The 12,899-nt window shown below is 41.2% G+C and overlaps 1 protein-coding gene across 1 annotated transcript; it reads right to left on the bottom strand.

Moving 5' to 3' along the window:
• Positions 1–1,490: 1,490 nt before the first annotated feature.
• LOC308100233 (uncharacterized protein) lies at positions 1,491–3,659 on the bottom strand. The gene is made up of 7 exons (XM_080449201.1): positions 3,590–3,659; positions 3,373–3,469; positions 3,107–3,235; positions 2,708–2,803; positions 2,275–2,475; positions 1,708–1,817; positions 1,491–1,535 (listed from the first exon to the last, which is right to left on the bottom strand). Exons 2-6 carry the CDS (start codon positions 3,449–3,451, stop codon positions 1,708–1,710), a joined length of 615 nt encoding a protein of 204 aa, XP_080305327.1. The 5' UTR covers positions 3,452–3,469; positions 3,590–3,659; the 3' UTR covers positions 1,491–1,535.
• Positions 3,660–12,899: the final 9,240 nt, after the last annotated feature.

The following is a 12,899-nucleotide window of genomic DNA, read 5'->3' as shown; positions in this document are numbered from 1 at the left end:
TGTTCGGGCAAAGAGATTTACTTTACTTTATTTGTTTATTTGGACAGGACAAAGCATTAATGGACGTCACATGGATGTAAATACACTGGATTTAGCAAAGATGCTCATTTTCATCCGCCCAGAGGAAAAATCTGCTTCTCATTTTAATCTCAGATGCTTCTCTTGAGCAACCAGCTTGTATTTCTCATTTGAAGATCATTTAAAGATCACCTATGGATTCTTATGGCTCCTAACTTGAATATTAGGAGCCGAAACGAGACATAGTTTGAGACAGGGGTATATACATTAGAGCTGTATTGAGAGATAAATGAGACATAGGCGAGATACGTTAAGAGCTGTATTTGAGAGATACATTAAGAGCTGTATTTGAGAGCTAAATGAGACATAGGCGAGATACATTAAGAGTTGTATTTGAGAGCTAAATGAGACATAGGCGAGATACATTAAGAGCTGTATTTGAGAGCTAAATGAGACATAGGTGAGATACATTAAGAGTTGTATTTGAGATACATGAGACATAGGCGAGATACATTAAGAGCTGTATTTGAGAGCTAAATGAGACATAGGTGAGGTCTCTTTAGCTTCTCATTGAGACATACATTAGCAATAATTGAGATTTAATTTCCCCTTTCTCACATTGAGCTTTATAGGAGAAACAGTGAACATGCTAATAAATATAAAATCATTAATTTATTTTTAAATGTAAAAACAAAAACAGCTTCAATTGTGCCACAAACAATGCCTCAACCTCATGCTGGTTGAAAACCACTACAATAATGCATCACATTATATGAAAAACTGTTGAGTATTCTTGGTACGTGCAAGAAGGTAAGACAGACAACGACGTTGGAGAAAGTAGATCTGGAGTTTATTGCAGACGAAGGTTTACACAGCAAACATGGTTATTAACGATAGGACATGTCAAGCTCCTAGATGATCATGAGTCACAGTAACATTATTTCACAACACTTGGAAGACAGATGATATGGCAGCCCTTTCATCTTGACTCTATACAGAGCTATTTAAGACACCATCTGACCAGTACGAATATCTCCTTTACCTAATCGTATCCACTGATGCTGTTAGGTCTCGGCTCGCCCAGCACCCCCCTTGAGATACAGCCCTCCTAATGCCTAAGAAGGTCCTGTCCGCACAGCCGACCTGTAACCTAACCCACAGCCAGCCTAATGACCTTACGACTAGTCCCATAATGTGATCAGATTTGAGCTAACTCATTTATTTATATATTTAAAAAAAAAATGTATTGGCATCAAAATGTACATAAAAGTTGAAAGGACCACTTCTCATACAATTGGTACTCACTAATGTTCATGATAAAATACTACCATTTTCTTCTACTCTGTCTGTGTCTCATAGGAGGGCTGTGGGTAGTTCAGAAACCCATCCACCAGTGACATCATCGTTTGGCAGTTTTTTTTTATTAAACAAGATATTTTTAAAACATATTTAGATTTCTATTATCGTGAATTGATGATGTCACTGGTGGACAGGTTTCTGAACTGCCCACAGCCCTCCTATGAGACAGACCGAGTAGGAAAAAAAGGGTAGTATTTTATCATGAACATTAGTGAGGACCAATTTTATGAAAGCAGGTTGAAAAGTGGTCCTTTAAGTGCAAAAGTGCATCATCTTTAACATATTGCCACAACCAAAACAGTAGTTCTGCTGCCAAAAACACTGGGGTACCTAGTCCTTTGCAGCACGGCTTCGGCACTTATTGGTCATGGCTTTCTTCAAGCCCTCTGCAGTGAAAACATTTGTCCATGATGCCAGAGAGGAACACCGCAAGACGTAGTCTGCAGACAGAGAAGATGACATGACACAAGTCAGTCAACGTGGGTTTCCCCCGGTTAAATATATACATTGTAAAGACTATATGACTCTCTACAGACTGAGCACAGCATAGCCACAGACGAGGCCAACCTGGTTCAGAGTGTACTGTACGTCCCACCAGCATTTCTTTACTGCACAAAGGCAGCCAAATTCCCCAATGATAATGTATTGGTGACATCATAAATTGAGAATATAATTTACAAAACCAAGATTTGTCAAGGATCAAGTATATTTATATGTCCCAAGCTGGGCCTTTTACAGCAGATAATAAAAGCCCTAAAAACACAACACAGTAAGACAGACATGTGTATACATTGTCACAAGATACCCCAAGATATATATCTATAAGTGGTTACCAACTCCACTGACTGGCCATCTATAACACTACTCTGAGGAACTAGTGGTGTGACAAATACTTACTGAACAGTGCATCCCTCTTCGCCTCATCCAGTTTGTTCTTCCCCTCTGGGATGACACCATGCTTTCCGTATACGACGGCATTGCGGCACTCCTCATGGGTGAAGAACACCTCGAACAAGGCGTGGAATAGCCTCTTGCAGTCCTTCCTGGCACGCTGGTGTATGGCTGCCAGCTGCACAGATGAAATCATCTGTCCACAGCCTGTGAATAGAGAGCGAGCAATTAACAAACTGCATTTTAAGACATCAGTTTTGCACTTGTAAGGCTCAGCTACAGCTACATTGACCCCTTTCTGCGCTCAGTGCACCATGAAAACAGACAACTGTGACCTTCTGAAAACTTCACTATTTAGTTGCAGCTCACAACACGGATCACTCTCTACCAAGAACGTCAGGTTCAGTGTGAAATGTATGGCAAACGTTTACATCCATACCTGGATATAGCTCCTGCTGCCCGAGACTGGAGACTCCAGACTCTAGGTCACCGACCAGGGTGATAAAGCCCTTCAGTGCGTCTAGTTGCTCAGAGCCTAGAACAAAGACAAAAAAACTGAGTCTACTGAGTGTATTTGTAAAACAATAAGATTGAGTACTGTTCTATATAGCTCTACAGTATATTCTGATAGCAGTCATTGATGAGTATTTGTTCAGTAGCAGGGGTCGATTTCCCCAGCTCTTCAGTAAACAGAAAACAGTTTTATTTTGGGATACCAATGTTTTCCAGTCATGTCAGAGAACTCACAAAAGAGGTACAGGATAAAGTAAAGTCTCAAGTGAGACAAAGAAATTAGCAGACAACTGAAAACTGCAACATTACAGGCAATAAAACTTACTGATACTGGAGAGCACAGTGGTTATCCTCCTCAACTGGAGCTGGAGCTTCTCCACCTCAGACCGACAAGAGTCGCAAGGCTGCCACCCTTGACCCTCTGGTATGCTCTGGTCACATGGATTTGGTTGACCTAGAAAGATTGAAAGCACGTCAAAAACTGTAAAGAAACGTTTTTAAAAAAAAAGTAGAATGCAAAACTCATCTATGAATCCTGAATTTTAAGGACAACAGTGCCAAGTCTGCTGACACTTAGCTGAGGAACCACACCTTCTACTGGAGCATCACTGGACGGAGATGGAGGTTGCAGTACACTGGGTGTTTCTTGGTTCCACTGATCCAAGTCCATATATGTAGCTGCATACGGCTGTGCAGAAAAGACAAGGCCCTTAATTGTACTTGGTCAAAAATCATCAAAACTATAGGCTATAGGCTGCTGTGCTACGAGCTTGTAGGTCTAAATGGGTTAAATCTAAAGAAAACATACCTCATCAACAGGTCGGCAGGCCTGTGTAGAAGAGGCTGGAGGGTATGGCTGTAGATCGGGGTAAAAGGTATCACAAGGTTCACAGGTATCACAGAAAATTCATGCGTTGCATTCGGAATCTTATAGTCAAATACGAAAATTGCCATATATGCACATTTCTTACCTCAAGGATGTGAGCATAGCCTGTATGTCCTAACTTCATGTGATGGAGACATGTCAGGCGTGCTGCAATGTTAAAAACATTAATTTACAGCAGCCAGTTATTTAAAAAAGCGTATACTTTCATGAGATACTCTGTCAGAAACAGTAATTACCTTTGTCCAGCTGCTTTTCATATAAGGTCCCACAGCGGATCACTTTGGGTACAAAGTAGGAGTTCCATCAATCGAGGATTTGTCAGAGTTCATCCTATGACACAGACAGATAAAGAGAGAGAGCGGGTCAGTTCACATTCCTCCAACGAGGATCTACAGGTGTTCATCCATAACTAGAGAGAGATCACAGAGAGACAACAAATATTAGAAAAGTAGAGCCTGGTGTTAACCAGGTAAGGAAACACATGCAGGCCTACTTCAAAGGAATACATTTGCTTACATGTTCCAGTTCTTTGAAGCATGGGTCAATGAAGGCCCATCTGGGTTGTTATTCAAGGTCCAAGACCTGGGAAACATCCTTCTTGTTGGGTCTGGTCTTAGGCTCTCAGTTGACTCTTCCAGACTGCCAGAAAACATAACAAAAATAAACAATTACAATTTAAAAGTGTAAACCTGGCATTACGTTTCTAATAGCAGAAACTGAATTCATACACATGTTGCCACATCATGCCATGATGAGTGTCAGATGTTTGTCATTTGTCTGCCAGGTATCAGTGGTGTTAACATGAATAGTGGCTTACTCACTTAGCTCCACTGGCTGCATATCTGTCCTGCAACATTGGGTAGTGCTATATGAGGCAAGGGATAAAAGGATAATATACATTAGAAACAATGTTTGGTAATGTCTAGACGCCAATAAGAAATAACTAAGTAATAGTAAAAAAGGGAATTAAACAAATAACCACTGGCAACCACTGGCATATGTATAAATGAGGCTAGACAAGACAGTTGCAAAGGGCCTTACAGTCAAGACAAACAGCCAAATATACAAACTACATAAGCCACAGTCTAATAATAATAATACGAATTACTAATAATAGTCTGATTTCAACCTGGTGTCCCTATTTTGGGCAACATTCTCAATAATGGGCAGCCTACACCCTCACAATGTGTGCCACTGTCTAACCCTGCAGTATTAATTGTCCCCCCAGGGAGGTCCCCACATGAATTTGGTGGGGGGGGGGGGGGGGTCCCCCGATGACAGTGAAGTGACAATTTAAGGACTTTGACCTTTTTATTGCCTCAAAAAGAAAGAAAAGACCATTACTGAATCAAAGGTAAACAACAAACTATACTATAAAAACTGGTCAAACATTTGCCAAATTGTCAAATGATATAAGAAAGAGGCAACAATTGTGAAAATAGAGAATATCTATATCATTGGTTCTCAACCTGTCGGTCAGGACCTCAGGGGGTTCCCCAAATGATTTTGGGGGGTCCCCAGTTAACAGTAAAGTGACAATATAATACCGATATATATCGATAAAATCGAATATAATCGAAAATGAAATGAAAAAATACCATTACTGTATTAAAGGGGTAGTTCACCCCCCAAATAACTTTTTTTCTATTGATTACTCACCCCATGGAGCCATGGATATTTGTTTTTGTCGCATTCCTTCCTTTATTATTTGATTATAATAAATTTAGCCCCATTGATTCCGGTAGGAGACACAAATGCATTTGTGTCTCCTACCGGAATCAATGGGGACACATTTATTATAAACAAATTATTGGCTTAGGAATGTGACAAAAACAAAAAAGATATCTATGAATTCAAGGCTCCAGATGGTCAGTAATCAATAGAAAAAAAGTTATTTTGGGGGTGAACTACCCCTTTAAGTAATAATCAAACTATACTATTATATAAAAACTGGTCAAATTATATAAGAAAGAGGCTACAATTGTGAAAATAGCAGATCTACAAGCACACAACGCCTCGCAGTGAGAGACATTGTGAGCTTGTAGATATGCTAATTTCACAATATTTAACAGAGAAACAGACTAGTCAAGCTAAATTGAATGCCTCAACTCCTACAATTCCAAGTGCTTGTCAGGGTGGGGATCTCCAGTTCAAATATGATTATTTTGGGGGGTCTCTAGTTTAAATAGGATTAATTTGGGGGGTCTCTAGTTCAAATATGATTATTTTGGGGGGTCCCCAGTTCAAATATGATTATTTTGGGGGGTCACCAGTTCAAATATGATTATTTTGGGGGGTCTCCAGTTTAAATGGGACCCTTACAGTGTATCAAGGGGACCCTTACTGTGTATCAAGACAGTCAGTGGATTCAGTCTTCTATCTTCTGCATGCTATTGTTAGTTGATCTTCTGGTTCATTTCCATTGGGTTGGGTAGCTCGCCATCAAACATCAAGGTGTCCAAGCAGAATCAAACTCCAAGCGATTCCAAAAAACCTGACCTACAATAAGTAAGATCAGAATGTATTCATTTCCTTATATGGTATAGGGGACCATAACATAAAATAAAGCTTAGCTTCATTCATGAAATTATCTCTATTACTCACATTAACAGGAATTACAATTTAACCAATAAACATTAATTACTGTAAAATTCCATTCATCAAAATAAAGTAATCAAATTCAAATAATCAGGACTATTACAAATAAATCCTTTAAACAAAAATAAACAATGTCTCTTTACATAATAATGGCATAACATTGCTACACCAGTATCAAACATTTGCTATGTGACCTGTATACTGCAATGGCCACCTCAGTTAATGCAGGGAAGGCAGCCTATACAGACACATGCAGTAAAAATTAGCTTTAAAACCAAAGTGCATCTTTTTAGTGTGAAAACACAGGATCAGAGTGTTCAACACTACTCTACAAAAACATTCAGCATGTCCAGTTGTTCATTGATACAGTAAACATCAACCTCATTCATTTCACATCATCACCTCTAAGTTAGCATTAGCATGCTAGCATTGTTAGCTTAAGTCAATGGCATACTCCTGTGTATATTAGCATTAGTGGCTAGCGCTAGCATAAGCATGCTAATCGTTTTTAGCACATTAGCACACAAGCCTTACCATGCTGGTATATCTCTAACTTCAAACACGAAATCAGGGCTCATCTGGTTGCACCCAGATGAGTGGTCTTATCTATAAACAGCTTCTGGATGTTTTTAGCTTGACTTTATCAACTTTTAGTAACTTTTAATCAATATAGTGGCTTGGCTCCACACATGTGTGTCTGCAGTAGCTACTGTCTGTAGAGGAAGAGGAAGTCACATGATCTACACACAGGACTTAGCTTGACTCAACAGGAAGTGACATGTTCAAAATAAAAGTACTCTTTACAGAATAAGTGCTTATCTTAGCTGACGTTTTTCTGTATAATGTTTTCTCACTGGGCATACTCATACATGTTTATATTTCTCAAACCCTGGTTACACTAGCATGACCTCTTAAAATACACACTTTCTACAAAAATACCACAGCCAATATTCTTAACATACAGGTAACAGTTACATTATCCACAGTTATGTATTGTTTAAGTTTCACCTACCAAAAAGGAATAAATGAAATAACTCCATGGTCGTCTTGCAGTCTGCAGCAGCAGCTGCCTTGAGTCACTGGGCTTTCAAACACAAACTGGTTCAGACCAGCTATCCAGATCAAAGGAATGTATGACGTCACTGCCTTGTTTGGACACTTAACCCTTGCACTGCTGACATGTAATGTGTGAACTACAGAAGGAAGTTACTATCTAAAGATTAGATTAAATTAATAGTTACTATCTAAAGATTAAATTAGATTAAATTAATAGTTACTATCTAAAGATTAAGACAGACAGACAGACAGACAGACAGACAGACATATCGATCGATCGATAGATAGAGATGATATTAATAATTATAATTATAATATACATAATAATATAATCAATATAATAAAAGTATTAAATACGTATGTACGAACATATTTATACAAATATAATGTTAAATTAGAATGTTATTATATTAATATCTAGAATATATTATTACTATTATATTTAGCCTATAGTTGCAGCTGTAGTAGTAATAGTATTTGATTAGATTTTGGTAAAATAAATCACAATATAACTTATAAACCCAGGATAACAAATCAAAGTTTAATTAAACACTTGTTTCCAATGTGGTCATAATAATAATAATAATAATAATAATAATAATAATAATAATAATAATAATAATAATAATAATAGTAATATATATATATATATATATATATATTTTAAAGGCCTCCCTTTGTGTTGAGGCCAAAATTGACCAACCCATGTTAGGAGCACGTTTCAGGCAATTTGGAGTCGATTGGTAGTACTTTGTAGTGACACTATTTTGGGTCCCTAACATTCATTGAGCTCTGGACTTAGGAACACCCCCCCCCCTATTTCGAGGACGCCCGATCGAATGACGTCAATCCCGACCTTCTACGACCTTGGGAAAGTGGTTAAATCAAGCATCAGACTTGTAAAAATAGCAGATCTACAAACTTACTAATTATTAACTAATAATTATGTTGGTGCCATCATCGCAGATACCCAGAAGTGGCTCAAACCACCCAGAAGTGACTGATTTTGGGGGTTTTCTCAGTGTTCTGGGCCCTACAAGGCTACTATATATTTTTTTCATAAAATTAGACGTCACACAGAGCATTATGACACCCTCAGTGAGTTGGCACGTGCAACGGTCATTTTATTATAAAATAAAGTAGTAACGCTGTGAGGGAATGTCCAAACGATAAGCGACATCGTTACGCAGGTCTCAACTTGCTCTACAACATATCCAAAGATGAGCTCGTACGAGTCAATGAGCACAGAGAATAAGCGACCGCAGTAAAAGCAGTACATTTGCAATTTACGTACGGTGTCGAGCACAAAATCTCTAACTAATCGCTCCAGATATTTTTTTTCTTGATCAGCTTCTCAGCCTGAATGCGCACATATAATAGGGTTAGGGTTAGGCATAGTTTTTTTTCCGATAATCTCCCAAGCCTCATATCGCCCAAAGTCCCGGGCAATAGGGTTCTGAAGGTCGCACCCAATATGTTTAAATTAAAGGGAGATGTGACCTATATCAGCGGTGAAAGATCTGCAATATTTGCATGAAGAATTGAGTGACTTGGTTTCAATTCATTTATCATTTCATCTTCAGATATGTAGAGGGGATAAGGGGACTCCCTCTTGACCTCCACACCCACCCCCAAACTCCCAATACCCACCTAGAGAGCCACCACATCTCCCACTCCCACAATTTGGCCCCCTCACTGATCGTCACACAATTCACCCCTCATACTCCCCTAACTCTGGAGGGGGTACCCTTCAGAGGATGTACGCTCTAGGCCCAGGTGACATTACAATTACAATTCAGGCATTTAGCAGACACTCTTAATCCAGAACGATTTACAGTAAGCCAGAACAACACATGGTAATACATCAAATACATAGAAATAGTCATCAAGAATCATAAGCAAGCTAAGAACCTAATATGTCTAACAGTAGATTATCTGAACAGTGAAGCTATGAGTATACATTATATATTATCTGAACAGTGAAGCTATGAGTATACATTTTAGAGTGCTATAGTCTACATAAAATGCTAAATTACATAAGTTTAGCCGTTGCATATACGCCTGGAAGGTCTGAATAGGTGTTTAGACTATGGCAGTTTGGGAGTGCTGTCTGCAGTTTTGATTGCAATAGTTTTGGAGCCAGAAGGGAGAAGAGTGTGCACCCATGGCCAAGTGGTCCAGGCACATGCCACATAAGGCCCTGGCCTGTCAGCGTGTCACGTGTTCGAGTCCCATTCATCATGTCCTTATTACTGCATGTCTCTCCCATTCTCTCTTCCTCTTTCCTGTCTATCTCCACTTTAAAGGCGAAAAGGCAAAAAAAACTAATCTTTTAAGAAAAAGAAGGGAGAAGAGTCTGGGATGTGTGAAGCATTGTCCTGGCTGTTTTAGTGAATGTTCAGCCAGCCTCCCTGCGTTGGCTGATCTGAGCGGGCGAGGCGGTTGTTGGGTCAGATTGGACTTTGAAGATATTGGGGTGCCAAATCTTTGGTTGCTTTGACCCTGAGGCATTTTACAAAGTGGATATATCATTACATTACATTACATTACAGTCATTTAGCAGACGCTTTTATCCAAAGCGACTTACAATAAGTGTATTCAACATAGGTAGGGAACGAAAACTACTAATCACCAGAAGTCTTTAGTGCATTTTCTGCAAAAACAAGCAACCAAGAGTATACCTAGCGCTAAGGTAAAAGTGCAATATATCAGCTACCTATTTCCTTAAACAGATGAGACAAAATAGCTAAATCAAATGAGCATGAGCTAAAACAAATAAGTGTATCGACTAAACAAGATCCAATAAACAATCCAATAAACAATACAGCAATAGAAAACAAGCGTTCGTACAACTAGTTAACAACAAGTAGGTCAGGCAGAGAGGAAGGGTAGTGTTTCCTGAAGAGGTGAGTTTTCAGCCTGCGGCGAAATATGGGCAGTGACTCTGCTGTCCTAACATCAGTGGGAAGTTCATTCCACCACTGTGGGGCCAGAACAGAAAAGAGTCGTGACCGTGTGGATCGGCCAGAAGGACCCTTGAGTGACGAGGCAATCAGTCGCCCCGAGGTGGCAGACCGAAGTGGTCGAGCAGGTGTGTAGGCATCGACCATAGCCCGGAGGTAGGAAGGAGCTGTTCCTTTCACTGCCCTATAGGCTAGCACCAGGGTTTTGAACTGGATGCGAGCCGCTACGGGGAGCCAGTGTAGAGAGCGGAGAAGGATGGTTGTGTGGGAGAACTTGGGGCGGTTGAACACCAGGCGAGCCGCAGCTTTCTGAACAAGCTCCAGAGGTTTGATGGCAGATGCCGGAGCACCAGCAAGGAGGGAGTTGCAGTAGTCCAGGCGGGAGATGACGAGAGCCTGGATGAGCACCTGGGCTGCCTTCTCCGTGAGGAAGGGGCGAATCCTCCTGATGTTGTAGAGCAGGAATCTGCAGGACCTCGTCACTGATGCGATGTTTGCCGAGAACGTCAGTTGATCGTCCAGGGTCACACCCAGATTCTTCGCAGTCCGAGTTGAGGTCACCACAGCATTATCAATGGTGATGGCCATGTCTCGGTGCGGACAGCCCTTCCCCGGGAGGAACATCAGCTCGGTCTTGTCCAGGTTGAGCTTCAGGTGGTTTGTCGACATCCACTCCGAGATGTCAGCCAGACAAGCAGCAATGCGTGTCTCCACCTGGGTATCAGAGGGGGGGAATGAGAGGATTAGCTGGGTGTCATCGGCATAGCAGTGGTAGGAAAAGCCATGGGAGTGGATGACAGCACCCAGAGATGTAGTGTAGAGAGAGAAAAGAAGAGGACCCAGAACCGAGCCTTGGGGAACCCCAGTTGTGAGCCTGTGTGGTTCTGACACAGACCCTCTCAGCATCACCTGGTAGGAGCGACCCGTCAGGTAGGATGCAAACAGGGAGAGTGCAGAGCCTGAGACACCCATCCCCTCGAGGGTGGAGAGGAGGATCTGATGGTTCACCGTGTCGAACGCTGCAGACAGGTCCAGGAGTATCAGAACGGAGGAGAGAGAGTTCGCTCTAGCGGCATGGAGCGACTCCGTCACTGCCAGGAGGGCAGTCTCTGTCGAGTGACCCACTTTGAACCCAGACTGGTTGGAGTCCAGGAGGTTGTTCTGGTGGAGATAGGAGGACAGTTGTTTAAAGACAGCACGTTCGAGAGTTTTAGATAGGAAGGATAGAAGGGAAACCGGTCTGTAGTTCTTGATCTCAGAGGGGTCAAGTGTCGGTTTCTTCAGGAGGGAGGTGACTCTGGCAGTCTTGAAAGTAGAGGGAAAGTAGCCAGATGTCAGAGAGGTGTTAATAAGGTGGGTTAAGAAGGGAAGAAGTTCAGGTGCAATAGACTGCAACAGAGTGGATGGGACCGGGTCCAGAGAGCATGAGGTGGGGCGACTAGAGGTAACAAGGAGAAGGACCTCGTTAGGGGAGAGGGGAGAGAAGTGGGATAGAGAGGGGAGAGGGGAATATCATACTATTTGAGTGAAATATAAATAAACTAATAAAGCTTTCCTTTGTATGTAGGAATAGATAGATAGATAGATAGATAGATAGATAGATAGATAGATAGATAGATAGATAGATTCATTGTACAGTCTAATGGCCCTTGGGATAAAGGAGTTCCTAATTATATCTGTCTGGGATAAAAACCTGTTACTAAATTTGCTTTTCTGGGGAAAAAGTGCTGTGTGCAGTGGGTGACTGTCATCATCTAGAATAGCTAGTGTCTTAGCCGGAGTCCTCTTCTCTGCCATCACCGCCACAGAGTCAAGCTTGGTCCCCCCCCCCCCCCTCCCCCTTGATGCACCCGACGATGGCGGTGTCGACGTCATCTGAGAATTTCTGCAGGTAGCACATCTCTGTGCAGTGTCTGAGCTCTGCCGTGTAAAGGGTGAAGAGAAGGGAGGCCAGCACAGTCCCCTGGGGGACTCCTGTGCTGCAGGTCACAGAGTCAGATGTAAAGTCCCTCAACCTGACGTATTGTGGTCTGTCAGTGAGGTAGTCCATGATCCAGGACACAAGGTGTGGGCCAACATGCATGCTGTTCAGTTTGTCTTTCAGAAGGGGGGGGGGGGCTGTATGGTGTTAAAGGCGCTTCGAAAATCAAAAAATAATATCCTCAGAGCACCACTTTCCTTGTCCAGGTATGTAGTCGAAGCTATTGAGGTCAGAATTAAAATCCCTGTATAAGGTTGCAGGCACCCCAACTTTAAGCTGGTTCCCTATAGGCCTAGTAGAGCCTAGGGAAGTTGAATCGCATTCATTTTAATTGTTTATGATACTAGTCACCTATTTCTTGGTAAGGAATTTGTTCCCAAACGTTCATAATCTATCACGTGGTCTCCCAGTTTTTGTATTTGTATTTCACAGTAAGTCCCAGTAATAATGAATTCATTCCTTATTGGTGTCAAATGAGATATCCTGAAGGCTTTAACAAATTGTTAATAATAACTGAAATTAAATCACTGATACTGGACATTTTGTCTTGTGGAAAAAGGAGAAATATCCAATTACATTGGAAATTTTTAGATTTTAACATAAATGGTAAATGGTGCATTTATATAGCGCCTTT

The sequence above is a fragment of the Gymnoscopelus braueri genome (assembly GCF_963280865.1).
Source record: "Gymnoscopelus braueri genome assembly, chromosome: 14".
NCBI lineage: Eukaryota > Metazoa > Chordata > Actinopteri > Myctophiformes > Myctophidae > Gymnoscopelus > Gymnoscopelus braueri.
Note: the sequence above shows the minus strand (reverse complement) of the source record. Positions and strands in the feature narration are given on the sequence as shown.